The sequence below is a fragment of the Piliocolobus tephrosceles genome, chromosome 4, assembly GCF_002776525.5.
Source record: "Piliocolobus tephrosceles isolate RC106 chromosome 4, ASM277652v3, whole genome shotgun sequence".
NCBI classification, from domain to species: Eukaryota; Metazoa; Chordata; class Mammalia; order Primates; family Cercopithecidae; genus Piliocolobus; species Piliocolobus tephrosceles.
In genome coordinates this window covers 170,845,147-170,859,027 of record NC_045437.1, presented here as the reverse complement: position 1 = coordinate 170,859,027, position 13,881 = coordinate 170,845,147, and the positions used below count along the sequence as shown (strand labels likewise).

At 43.8% G+C, this 13,881-nt stretch overlaps 1 protein-coding gene across 2 annotated transcripts in view; it reads right to left on the bottom strand.

Moving 5' to 3' along the window:
• The window catches only part of DTWD2 (DTW domain containing 2), a 157,980-nt gene that overhangs the window by 105,703 nt on the left and 38,396 nt on the right, over positions 1–13,881 (bottom strand). For both annotated transcript variants that reach the window (XM_023197430.2, XM_023197438.2), the window contains exon 2: positions 1,337–1,427. In XM_023197430.2, the coding sequence (XP_023053198.1) occupies positions 1,337–1,427 (91 nt within the window). The remainder of the gene's footprint in view (positions 1–1,336; positions 1,428–13,881) is intronic.

Below are 13,881 nucleotides of genomic sequence, written 5' to 3'. Positions count from 1 at the left end.
GGCTCATGCCTGTAATCCCAGCACTTTGGGAGGCTGAGGTGGGCAGATCACGAGGTCAGGAGATCAAGACCATCCTGGCTAACATGGTGAAACCTCGTCTCTACTAAAAATACAAAAAATTAGCCAGGCATTGTGGCAGGCACCTGTAGTCCCAGCTATACTAAGGAGGCTGAAGTAGGAGAATGGCGTGAACCCAGAAGGCAGAGCTTGCAGTGAGCTGAGATCACATCACTGCACTCCAGCCTGGGCAACAGAGCAAGACTCCATCTCAAAAAAAAAAAAGGGCCGAGAAAAAGGTTGCCCACCAAATGGAGTAGTTAACAATTTGAAATAAAAGAAAAAATGTTTCAAGGCTAAGCCATGAGAATTGTTTGTACGTGGGAGGCAGAGATTGCAGTGAGCTGAGATTGTGCCACTGTACTGCAGCCTGGGTGACAGAGGGAGACCTTGTCTCAGTAAGTAAGTAAGTAAGTAAGTAAGTAAGTAAGTAAGTAAATAAATAAATAAATAAATAAATAAATAAATAAATAAATAAATGTTTCATTATTTGAAAGAGATAAAAGATTAATTTCTTTTATACCTCTGTTAAAGTCTTCAAGTGATCCAGACTTGAGAAATTTAAAAAATAATTATTCCTTCTTAGAATGCTTGACTGGGTCTATGATGCCCTCAGTTCCTAAATACTGAAAGAGTTTTAACTGTAGTTTACACTAAATATACTTCACAGTATGCATTGAGTAGTTTTGTATTAATTATAACTTCCTCCCCTCTTCATTAAGCAGCTAATGAAGAGTTACAAACACATATACACGCTGACAAATATGTATAATTGTACCTGTAGAAGAGAGTATTAATTTTAAAATCTTTACATATAACATGCATTATGAAATATACAAGTTTCTTCTATTCATCTAAAATAAACCAAAAAATTATTTATACATTCACTTTGTAAGAGTAAAATGCCAAAGTTACCTCTACTGTAGCAAGAAAAGACATCAAGGAACATAAGCTATGACCAAAATTTAAAAAGCAATGATTTTCTTAGCTCTTTATTCACAAAATCTCATTTTTTCTTCATACAAAATTATTTGAGTTTTACATTTATATACTATTCAATAACATAGATTTTGTGAAATGTTATCTCTCTCTAGAGCATATGACTCTATACTATCACATGAAATTAAAAAGAAACTATTTTTTTCCAAAAGAGAAAATATTTATCATCAACTTCTTTTCAGAAATGCTGAAGAGCTGGTAAAGATAAGTATGTTTATCTTCGTGTTTCCTCTTGTGGACTCATATTCTATTTGAAATCGTGTATTTTACAAAATCTTACCTCTGCTGGATGCTGAATTATGTACAAGTGGGTAGAGATATGCAGAGGGTGCGCTGGGAGAAATGGACACAAACACACTTTCTGAGGCCGGCTGAAGGGTAAAAAGAAAAATAAAACTGGTAAATTTTAAAAATACAATGATAAAACAATTTTTAGAAATGAACTTAATACCACTGAATTTATACAAAGAGGTTTGCTAAAGCTGCATTCTTTTCAAAATGAAATACCAAAAATGAATTTAATCAATCAGACTTTAGATATGAAAATGTGGAGAAATTCAAGTAAATTCTTTACCACTTATATAGATTAATACATCTCAAAAAAAAAAATCTTACCTTAGTTATATTTAGAGAAAGAATACCTATAAGTTATCTGGTCCCTTTATTCAAAAAATGACACTTCTGATTTGCATTCCAAATCAAGAAGAGATCTCACATCAAAGAGAAATCTGGCAACTCTTCTATATCACTTTAAGTTGAGTAAACAATAAGATGATAAAATATTAAAATACAATTACCATGTAGAGAAAAATACTAATCAAACTTAGCCATCAATCAATACAGAGAGCTTAATAATTGGGAGAAGAAATTCAAATAGGTGTCACCAAATTATATTTAGCTAGAATTATACCAAAAGAGTATTTGCTTTTTCCATTTAACTTACCTTCTTTTACTGTTTGTCCTTTTTATTTTACTTACGTTTTAGTGCTTTACTATTGTTTAGGTAACTCTTACACACAATATAAAGTTCAAATAGAATTAAAGGGTATACCTGCTATCTCTGTCCTCCAGCCTACGGTATTCTCTTCCTTTAGGGACAACCAATGACCGGTTTTTTATGTGTCCTTCCAAAAGTATTGTATGAATAAACATTTATATTTTACCATTAAATACTATATTTGGTATATGTATTTATAATATGAAATTCATGGCCAGGCATGGTGGCTCATGCCTGTAATCCCAGCACTTTGGGAGGCTGAGGTGGGCGGATCATCTGACATCAAGAGTTCGAGACCAGCCTGGCCAATGTGGCGAAACCCCATCTCTACTAAAAATGCAAAAATCAGCTGGGCATGGTGGTGGGTGCCTGTAATCCCAGCTACTTGGGAGGTAGAGGTAGGAGAATTGCTTGAACCCAGGAGACGGAGGTTGCAGTGAGCCAAGATTGTGCCACTGCACTCCAGCCTAGGCGACAGAGCAAGACTCCATTTCAAAAAAAAAAGAAAAAGAAAAAGAAAGAAAGAAAGAAATTCATTAAGCAGCCAGATGCCAGATATGGGAGTAAATGTTTCACAAACGATCACAGGCAGGTGTTATATGCCATTACAACAGTATACAAATGAATGCCATATTAAAGGGAATTTCTAATACCACACATACAAGCTGACCACCGTTAACTCTTTCCTCAATTTTCCTTATGTGGAATTTTAGACTGAGGTTAAGAAATGCTTATTAATAAACCATACAATGTGGGTAAATTGGCTCAAACATCTGTTAAATACACCCTCTCATTCTGCAAGAAACTGCCAAATCTACGCTCTGGATGAAGAAATTATCTAGATATCTTAGGCAGAAGTAAAATCATATTATACATGACTCCACCTCCTCTTTCCAACCCCACTGAACCTGGAATGGAAGCTTAACCCAAGGAAAATCAATACACCTGATTTCCAGTGACTTCTGAGATGATGCGCTATGATTGTTCTGCCCCACACTGGATTTCCTCTCAGGAATATAAGGAGATTTTTGAGATGGAAAGTCTTTCTGTGGTCACAAGAGTAAACACAAAAGAGGGACAGACACCAGTTGATGGAACTGGGTGCACTGACAAACAGATCAAGCACTGCTATAAGAAAGGATTCCTCACTCAGTAGAAAGAGGAACAGGATGAGGTACATTCAAATTCTAAAAACCGAGATTCTGATTTTTTTTTATTAAGTTAACCAAAACCAAAAACTAAAATGATTCGAAGATTAAATACATCACAGAACGGAAGAACCAAGTAAAAACTGATGCTTCTCCAACCTAACCAGGCAAATTTAAATGAAGTATCTCTATCCTAATAGTATTTCAATGTGGTGGGTGGGGTAGAGTTTGACTTTGAATTTTTTTTAATAAATCTATTCAAATGTTGACTGAAGAAAAGCTGTTAAGTCCATAAACATTAGCTTCAATCTTTAAAAAAAAAAAAACAGAATCTCACTCTGTCGCCCAGGCTGGAGTGCAGTGGCACAAACTCAGCTCACTGCAACCTCTGCCTCCTGGATTCAAGAGATTCTCATGTCTCAGCCTCCTGAATAGCTGGGATTACAGGCACACATCACCATGCCCAGCTAACTTTTTTTGTATTTTTAGTAGAGAGAGGTTTTCACCACATTGGCCAAGCGGGTCTCGAACTCCTGACCTCAAGTGATCCGCCCACCTCAGCTTCTCAAAGTGCTGGTGAAACAGAAAATTTTCCTTGACTCCTTCCTGGGCCTCATGACAGGAGTGCCTCACCTACTCAGTCCATAGCTCTCAATCCCTGGTGGGAGGGGGAGCAGCAGGCCAGCGGGTGCAGGAGCCAGAGCTAGCACTTTTGGGTGCTGGCAGGAGCAAAACTCCGTGGGACCCCTCTCCCCGCAGTGTCTAGGGGGTACCTGTGACCCCTGAAGCCCCAGAGGGCGTGTGTTACAGTGCTTTTTTAGCTTTGCCGCCCACACCCGTGGCGCCCAAGCTCTTGTTCAGCATCCAGTAAAAATCGGGTCACACGAATGAATTGAAGGGTGGTAAATATGGAGGATTTTATTGCCAATGAAAGTGGCTCTCAGAGGGAAGGAGAGCTGGAAGAGGGATGGAGCAGGAAGGTGATCTTCCCCTGGATTCCGACTGTCCCCAGCTGGACTCTCCGAAGCAACACCATTAAGCCATCCCTCTGAGGTCAAGCGGCTTTTCTCCAATGTCAAACTGCAGTCATACCATACAGCTGCCTTTCCTCCTCTCCCTTTCTCTTCCCTCTGTCGGTTGAGTCAGGAGTTTTTATGGGTACAGGATGGGGGTGGAACGGGCCATGTGTGGTTTTGGAAAAGACAACATTCGAGCGGGAAAACAGGAATGCACGTTCTCACTTTGGGGCATAGTTCCAGGCTTGAGGGTGGGGCTTTGCCAGGGACCTTGCCCTTTTCTGCCCAGAATTTCTCTGCCTCCTGTTCCTATCACTGCGATTACAGGTGTGAGCCACGACACTCAACCAATTTTAATCTTTTACAGATAAAAGTCCTAACTTGTATCTGTAAAAGATTTAAATGTTATTGGGGTAACACAGAGTGTTTTTACCTAAAAGTTTGATTTCTAACCTTTAGTAGATGAACTACCTATTACACTGTTTTTATAATATATATAATCATTCATCAAATGTGTTATGCAACATTTGTTATTAAAGTGAGTCTAACTTCAATTCCTTTTGGGGATTTTTAGAACTATACAAAACCACAATATAACTGAAGTTCCTCAGTAGTATCACAAAATCAACTTATTTGAACTGCCCTTTTAAAACATTCTACAAAAATTGATAATTTATCCTCAATGGACTCAGTGAAAATATCAAATGAGATGAATTTTTTTCTTTTTTGAGACAGGGTCTTGCTCTGTCACCCAGACTGGGGTGCAATGGCACAATCAAAGCTCACTACAGCCTCAATCTCCTAGGCTCAAACAATCCTCCCACCTCAGTCACCCAAGTAGCATCTGGGACTAGAAGCACACACTACTACATTTGGCTAATTTTTTATTTTTCTGTAGAGACAGGGTCTCACCATGATGCCCAGGCTGGTCTCAAACTCCTGGGCTGAAGCAATCCTCCTGCCTCGGCCTCCCAAAGTGTTGGGGTTATAGGCGTGGGCCACTGCGCCTGGAATTTTTTTTTTTTTAATAAATCAAACTGTAATATTTTGGCCTTTTAAAATGCAGCTTTAAATATCTAAATTAGCAACCAGGTGTGGTGATTCACACCTGTAATCCTAGCACTTTGGGAGGCTGAGGCAGGCAGACCACTTGATCACAGGAGTTCAAAAACAGCCTGGGCAACATAGCAAAACACTGAGCATGATGGTGAGCACCTTTAATCCTAGCTACTTGGGAGGCTGAGGCCAGAGGATCACTTGAGCCCAGGAGACTGAGGCTGCAGTGAGCTATGACTGCACCACTGCATTCCACCCTGGGTGACAAAGCAAGATCCTGTCTCAAAAAAAAGAATAAAATAGAAAACAGAAATAACTAAATATAACTCTACAAAAATCAAGTTATCTTCATATCTTGGAACTATCACACGCGTCCATGTGAAGAGACCACCAAACAGGCTTTGTGTGAGCAATAAAGCTTTTTAATCAGCTGGGTGCAGGCGGGCTGAGTCCAAAAAGAGAGTGAGGGAAGAGAGAGAGGGGTGAGGCCATTTTATAGGAGTTGGGTAGGTAGTGGAAAATCACAGTCAAAGGGGTTATTCTCTGGCAGGCAGGGGCAGTCACAAGGTGCTCAGTGGGGAAGCTTCTGAGCCAGGAGAAGAAATTTCACAAGGTAAAGTCATCAGTTAAGGCAGGAACTGGCCATTTTCACTTCATTTGTGATTTTCCACGTGCTTCAGGCAATCTAGAGGTATAAGCGCAGGCTTGGGCTCAGAGGCCTGACATTCCTGTCTTCTTATATTAATAAGAAAAATAAAACCAAATCGTGTTGAAGAGTTGGGGCAGTGAAAATTGTGGGGGGTGGTATGGTGAGATAATGGGCGATGTTTCTCAGGGCTGCATCAAGCGGGATTAGGGTCTGGGTGGGAACATAGAGTGGGAGAGATTAAGCTGAAGGAAGATTTTGTGGTAAGGGGCAATATTGTGGGGTTGTTAGAAGGAGCATTTGTCACATAGGATGATTGGTGATGGCCTGGATGTGGTTTTGTATGAACTGAGAAACTAAACAGAAAACACAAAGTCCAAACAAGAGAAGGAGAAAAACAGGTATTAAAGGACTAAGAAATTGGGAGGACCCAGGACATCTAATTAGAGAGTGCCCAAGGGGGTTTAGCATAATTACTTGCTTGGTCGGCAAGTTTTTGGGCTCTATCCTTGAGTTTTTTTATGTTGTCATAGGCCAGGTAAGACTGATTTAGGTAAAAACACTCTTCGTTAAAAAGATACAGGTCCTCTTTTTTTAGCAGTGAGTCGAGGCCTTGGCAATTTTGGAGGAAAGACAAATGCAAAGCCAGCGATTGTTTCTTTTTTTTTTTTTTTTTTTTTGAGACGGGGTCTCCCCCTTTCACCCGGGGGGGGGTGCAGTGGCCACATCTCAGCTCACTGCAAGCTCCACCTGCCGGGTTTACGCCATTCTCCTGCCTCAGCCTCCCGAGTAGCTGGGACTACAGGCGCCCGCCACCTCACCCGGCTAGTTTTTTGTATTATTTTTAGTAGAGACGGGGTTTCACCGTGTTAGCCAGGATGGTATCGATCTCCTGACCTCGTGATCCGCCTGTCTCGGCCTCCCAAAGTGCTGAGATTACAGGCTTGAGCCACCGCGCCCGGCCTTAGAAGGATTAGAAATGGCTAGGAGAGAGTGAGTGAGATAGACAGTGTGGTGGAGATAGCTGGGGAGAGGTAGAGGGTGGCATAAGAAAGGGAACGAGAATAAGAGTGAGTATAAAAGTAAAGAATAGGACTTCATCAGGGTGAAAGTATTGGAGTGTACCTTGCAACTGAAGATCTTCTATCCACTTCACGAGAGACTTAAGGGTGGTGGTTTGAGGTAAAACCAGGAGATATCAGTTATGATGGCTTGGAGGAACAGTGTAAACTGGCAGCGTAAACAAGAGCAGGGCATTCACGAGTAGTTGAGAATGGTGAATAGGAGTATGACTAGACAGAAGACAGTAGGGATGACAAATTTGGGGGGCACAGTCCAAGTGAGGGGGGTGGGAGGACTGTGTAAAAGCCCTGTTGTAAAGAGTAGGATAAGGAAGAAAAGACCTAATAAAAACGAAAGGATGCGTTAGGCTTATAAGGGTTACTACTTTTCTTCAGAAATGTGGGTGAGTTTAAGGGAAGTAGGGGAAAGTACTTGTGACTGCTAGGAGGAAGAGGAGAGATGGGGCTGGCAGTCTGATGGACACAGCTTTATTCTGGAATGGTGAACCCAATGGGGAGGGGTCCTGCAGGCAGACAGCAGCTGGGGTATTATAGATGACTAAGTAGGGTCCGGTCCTTCGAGGTTGTAGAGTTTGAGGGGTCAGATTCTTTTTTTTTTTTTTTTTTTTTGAGACGGAGTCTCGCTCTGTCGCCCAGGCTGGAGTGCAGTGGCCGGATCTCAGCTCACTGCAAGCTCCGCCTCCCGGGTTTACGCCATTCTCCTGCCTCAGCCTCCCGAGTAGCTGGGACTACAGGCGCCCGCCACCTCGCCCGGCTAGTTTTTTGTATTTTTTAGTAGAGACGGGGTTTCACCGTGTTAGCCAGGATGGTCTCGATCTCCTGACCTCGTGATCCGCCCGTCTCGGCCTCCCAAAGTGCTGGGATTACAGGCTTGAGCCACCGCGCCCGGCCAAGGGGTCAGATTCTTAACAAGAACTGATCGTCCAGCTAGGGTGTCTTTATATGGCTGGGAATCTGAAGTAGGCAAGAGAAGATCAGCAGCCTGGCAATTTTCTGTCTAGCCTGAGGGAGGACTGGAAGATAGTCGCCTAGAGAACTGCTGTCTGGGATGAGGTTGGGGCCGAGCAAGAAAGTGAATCATGTCTGACACAAGGGAACAAATGACCGTGGTGGCTTTCTCAGACCCTGAGGGAAAGGCCTCTACCTATCCAGTAGAAGTGTTTTCTCAGACCAAGAGGTATTTTAGTTTTCTGACACAGGGCATGTGAGTAAAGTCAATTTGCCAGTCCTGGACCTCCAAGCTTGATGTGTAGGGAAAGGAGGGGCCTGAATAATCTCTGAGTAGTAGTTGAACAGCAGATGGAACACTGAGAAGTGATTTCCTTGAGGACAGACTTCCACAATGGAGAGGAAATGAGAGGTTCTAAGAGGCAGGCTAGCAGCTTGTAACCTACATGGAAGAAGTTATGAAATGACAACAGAATAGAATGGGCCTGTGAGACTGGAAGAAGATATTTTCCTTGGTCTAAGAATCATTTGCCTTCTGTGGAAAGAGATTGATAGGTGGAAGTTTCAGTGGGAGAGTAGGTGGGAGTGACTGATGAGAAGGAGATAAACTGGCCGTGAGGGAAAGAAGTTGGGATGCTGGCTGCTTCTTTAGCTACTTTATCAGCATAAGTGTTGTCCTGAGCAATGGGATCTGATGCCTTTTGATGGCCCTTGCAGTGAATGATTCCAGCTTCCTTTGGAAGTAAAGCAGCCTTGAGAAGAGTTTTTATTAAAGAGGCATTAATGATGGAGGACCCTTGTGTAGTGAGGAGACCTCTTTCAGCCCATATAACAGCATAGTGGTGCAGGATCCAGAAGGCACATTTAGAGTCAGTACAAATATTGACACATAGTCTCTTTGCAAGAGTGAAGGCCCGAGTTAAGGCAATGAGTTTGACTTGCTGACAGATAGGGCAGGGGGGCAGAGTGGTAGGCTCAATGATAGATGTGGAAGATACTATAGCATAGCCTGCTTTAGCTGGTGAGTGGCGATTAGGCCTGGTGGAACTGCCATTAATAAACCAACTGTGATCAGGGTGAGAAACAGGAAAAAAGGAAATATGGGGAAATGGAGAGAATGCCAGGTGGATCAGAGAGAGAGAGTCATGGGAGGTCAGGTGTGGTATCAGGAATAATGGGGGGGCCAGCCTAAAACAGTAAGGTCAAGTTGTTTGGACAGAAAGCTACAGGGCACAGTCCTGGCTCTTGTGTAAGAATTCTGACTGCACAGCCCTGCACTTCGGCTGTGTGTAATGAAAAGTGTTGGGATTCGTTAGCGAGAGCTAGTGTGGGAGCAGCTTCTAGGGCTGATTTTAAGGAATGGAAAGAGGAGTGGGGAAAGGATTTAGGATCTATGGGGTCAGCTAGGTTTCCTTTTGTGAGTTTACATAATGGTTTAGTCAGGATGGCAAAACCAGGTATCCAAAGGTGAAAGTAACTAACCATGCCTAGGAAGGAAAGGAGTTGTTGCTTGTAGAAGGGGTTGGGGTTTAGGAGATTAGTCGGACACGATCAGCAGGGATAGCACGTGTGTTTTTATTAAGAATTATGCCGAGAAAGGTAATGGATGAGGAAGAAATTTGGGCTTTGAAGGGGGATGCGCGATATTCTTTTGAGAATAGATGTTGGAGAAGCAGAAGGGTGTCCTATTGGGAAGATTTGTAGGAGGGGCTATAAAGTAGAAGGTCATTAAAATACCGAACAAAATGAGAAGCAAATGGACAGAAAGAAAATAAATCATGAGAAAGGGCTTGACTGAAGTAATGGGGGCTGTTCCTGTAGCCTTGCGGCAGTACAGCCCAGGTAAGCTGCTGAGCCTGATGGGTGTCAGGGTCAGTCCAAGTGAAAGCAAAGAGAGGCTGGGATGAAGGGTGCAAAGGAATAGTAAAGGAAGCATGTTTGAGATCCAGAACAGAAAAATGAGTTTTGGAGGGAGGTATTGATGACAAAAGAGTGTACAGTTTGGGTACTACAGGGTGGATAGGCAAAACAATCTGGTTGATAAGGCACAGATCCTGAACTAACCTGTAAGACTTGTCGGGTTTTTGGACGGGTAAAATGGGGGAATTGTAAGGAGAATTTATAGGCTTTAAAAGCCCACACTGTAGCAGGTAAGTGGTAACAGACTTTAACCTTTTCAAGCATGCTGTGGGATGGGATATTGGCATTGAGTGGGATAAGGGTGACTAGGTTTTAATGGGATGGTAAGGGGTGCATGATCAGTCGCCAAGGTAGGAATAGAGGTGTCCCATACCTGTGGATTAAGGTGGGGAGACACAAGGGGAGGATGCAAAGGAGGTTTTGAACTGGGGGAAAAGGGTGGCAATGAGGTGTGGCTGTAGCCTAGGAATAGTCAGGGAAGCAGATAAGTTAGTTAAAATGCCTAGACCTAATAAGGGAACTGGGCAGGTGGGGATAACTAAAAAGGAGTGCGTAAAAGAATATTGTCTAAGTGGCCGGGTGCGATGGCTCATTCCTGAATTCCCAGCACTTTGGGAGGCTGAGGCGGATGGATCACCAGGTCAGGAGATCAAGACCATCCTGGCTAACATAGTGAAACCCCGTCTCTACTAAAAATACAAAAACTTAGCCAGACGTGGTGGTGGGCGCCTGTAGTCCCAGCTACTCAGGAGGTTGAGGTGGGAGAATGGCGTGAACCTGGGAGGCAGAGCTTGCATTGAGCCGAGATTACGCCACTGCACTGCAGCCTGGGCAACAGAGCAAGCTCCATCTCAAAACAAAAAATATTGTCTAAGCTGGCACCAGAGTTGGGGAGTTCTAAGTGGTTTAGAAGCCTGGCCTGGCCGTCAATACCTACAACAGTTATGGAGGCAAGGGAAACAGGCCCTTGAAAAGCAGGTCATGTGGAGTGGGTAGCCTCCATATTGACTAAGAAGGGCACAGCCTAACCCTCCACTGTAAGAGTTACCTCAAGTGCCTGTGATGGTCCAGGAGGCTTTTGAGGCAATTGGGCAGCATCAGTCTTCAGCCGCTAAGCCGAGAAGATCTGGGAAGGAGTCAGTGAGAGCCTTGGGCCAGAGTTCCAGGGGCTCTGGGAGTGGCTGCTGGGCAAGTTGGACAGTCCGATTTCCAGTGGGATCCCTCACAGATGGAACATGGCTTAGGAGGAATCCCGGGCTGCGGGCATTCCTTGGCCCAGTGGCCAGACTTCTGGCACTTGAAGCAAGATCCTGGGGGAGGAGGTCCTGAAGGAATGCCTGACTGCTGTGGCTTGGGCGTTTTGAAGTTCTTCTGTGCTGGAGATGTGGCTGGGGTTTCTCTCACAGCAGAGGCAAGTAATTGCAACTCAGAAATACACTGCTACTTGGCTGCCTCTTTTTTATTATTGTACACCTTGAAGGCGAGATTAAATCCTGTTGTGGGGTTTGAGGGCTGGAATTTAAGTTTTGGAGCTTTTTTTAAATATCGGGAGCGGATTGTGTAATAAAATGTATACTAAGAATAAGACGGCCTTCTGGCCTTTCTCGGTCTAGGGTGGCAAAGCGTCTAAGGGTTGTTGCCAAACAAGCCATGGACTGGGCTAGGTTTTCATATTTGATTAAAAAAAGCCTAAACACTAACTGATTTGGGAGAGGTCGGATAAAGAAAATGGAGCATTAACCTTGACTATGCCTTTAGCTCCAGCCACCTCTTTAAGAGGAAATTGTTGGGCAGGTGGGGGAGGGCTAGTCACAGAAAACTGTAAGCCGGACCAGGTGTGAGGGAAGGAGGTGATAGAAGGATTATAGGGTGGAGGAGCAGAGGCCGAGGAAGAATTGGGACCTAGTTCGGCCTGGCGAAGGGCAGCCTGGGGAGGAGGGGAGAGGTCATACAGGTCTGTAGAAAAGGAGGATTCAAAGGACTCAGAGCTTGGGGTGGAGACTGAAGGAACAGACAGGAGAGAAAGAAGAAAGGTTTGGGACGAGTCGCATTGGGAGCAGAGATTAGGAAGGGACTGATATGTAAAAGAATGCCTAGACATCAGGCACCTCAGACCATTTGTCCATTTTTACGAGAAGAATTATCTAGATCTTGTAGGATGGAGAAATCAAAAGTGCCGTTTTCTGGCTATTTGGAAACATTGTCAAGTTTGTATTGGGGTCAAGTGGTGTTGCAGAAGAAAATAAGGCATTTAGGTTTTAGGTCAGGTGTGAGTTGAAGAGGTTTTAAGTTTTTGAGAACACAGGCTAAGGGAGAAGGAGGAGGAATGGAGGGTAGAAGGTTGACCATAGTGAAGGAAGCAAGCCCAGAGAAAAGGCAGGGTAATGACATGGAGAGAAGGGGTGGGGTGGTACTTGGCCCACCCCAGGGAGGTGGTGCTTGCCACCAAGGTGAAGGATCAAGGCAGGCATCCCCGTGGTGATCAGAAACCCCTGAAATGTGGGTGAATAATCAGGCAGGCGCCCCCACAGTGATTAAACATCAAGGGAAGGCTGTCTTCCCAAGTCCGTGACCGGCACTGGAGTTTTAGGTTCACAGATAAAATGTGTCTCCTCTGCCTCTACCAGAAAAAGAAAGCAACTGAAATTAAGGGAAGGGAAGGATTGAAAGGCGGCGCAGAAATTGAAAGGAGAAAGGGGTTGAGGGATAGTGAGAGAGGACAGAGAAGACAGTAAAAAGAGGTCAATTGCCCGATTTAAAATTGGTGAGATGTTCCTCGGGCTGGTTGGTCTGAGGACCAGAGGTTGTAGGTGGATCTTTCTCACGGAGCAAAGAGCAGGAGGACAGGGGATTGATTTCCCAAGGGAGGTCCCCCAATCCGAGTCATGGTACCAAATGTTTCAGCACCAAATGTCATATGCGTCCGTGCGAAGAGACCACCAAACAGGCTTTGTGTGAGCAACAAAGCTTTTTAATCACCTGGGTGCAGGCGGGCTGAGTCCAGAAAGAGTCAGCAAAGGGAGACAGAGGTGGGATCGTTTTATAGGAGTTGGGTAGGCAGTGGAAAATTAGAGTCAAAGGGGTTGTTCTCTGGCAGGCAGGGGCAGGGGTCACAAGGTGCTCAGTGGAGGAGCTTCTGAACCAGGAGAAATAATTTCACAAGGTAATGTCATCAGTTAAGGCAGGAACTGGTCATTTTCACTTCTTCTGTGATTCTTCACTTGCTTCAGGCCATCTGGATGTACGTGTGCAGGCTTGGGCTCAAACGCCTGACAGGAACCTTTAAGAACATTTAGAAACTTTGCTCCAAAAGCCTATTTAAAAGTTGGTTGTCTGGAACTGGTTAGATTCTTAGCCCACAACAGCAAAGTCTTTAACCCATAAATCTGCAGTATTTACAAATATTACTTTAAGTACAGTATCTAACCAGGACCACATTGTTTATGCTCCAAGACAATGCCTCTCATCTTGTTTGCAAGTCTCTGTTACTCCCAGGGCTGAATTCACTTTCTTTTATTTTAGTCATATGTATTTCCTTTAGATTCCTATTAATACTTCTATTTAAACACTTGACCACATCATACGACAAAACTTTGTTTTCACATCTTCCTCTCACTTCCAGATGGCGAACCCTCTAAGAGCAGAGTTTTCATTTAATGTTTATATCCCCTAGTACAGTGATCGCCAAACTTTTCCTGTTATCAGAATCACCTAGAGGACTCATTAAACTAGATAGCTGAGCCCCAGCCCTCCAAGTTTCTGATTCAGTAAGCCTGAGAATGTACATTTCTAACAAATTCCTAGGTGGTGATGATGCTGCTGCTGGGTAAGAAGTGAGGGGGTAAAGAATGTGAAGACCTCAGTTTGATGTGCAAGGCTCTAGAGGTGTCTGCCCCAGTGGGTTTTATTTTTCAAGTGACTTGAGTTCATTCATATCTACATCCTGCCCACTTACCCATTCCTGTCTACACATCTGAAGGTTGGCAAAGCTTGATGAACTTTTGTGAGAAGT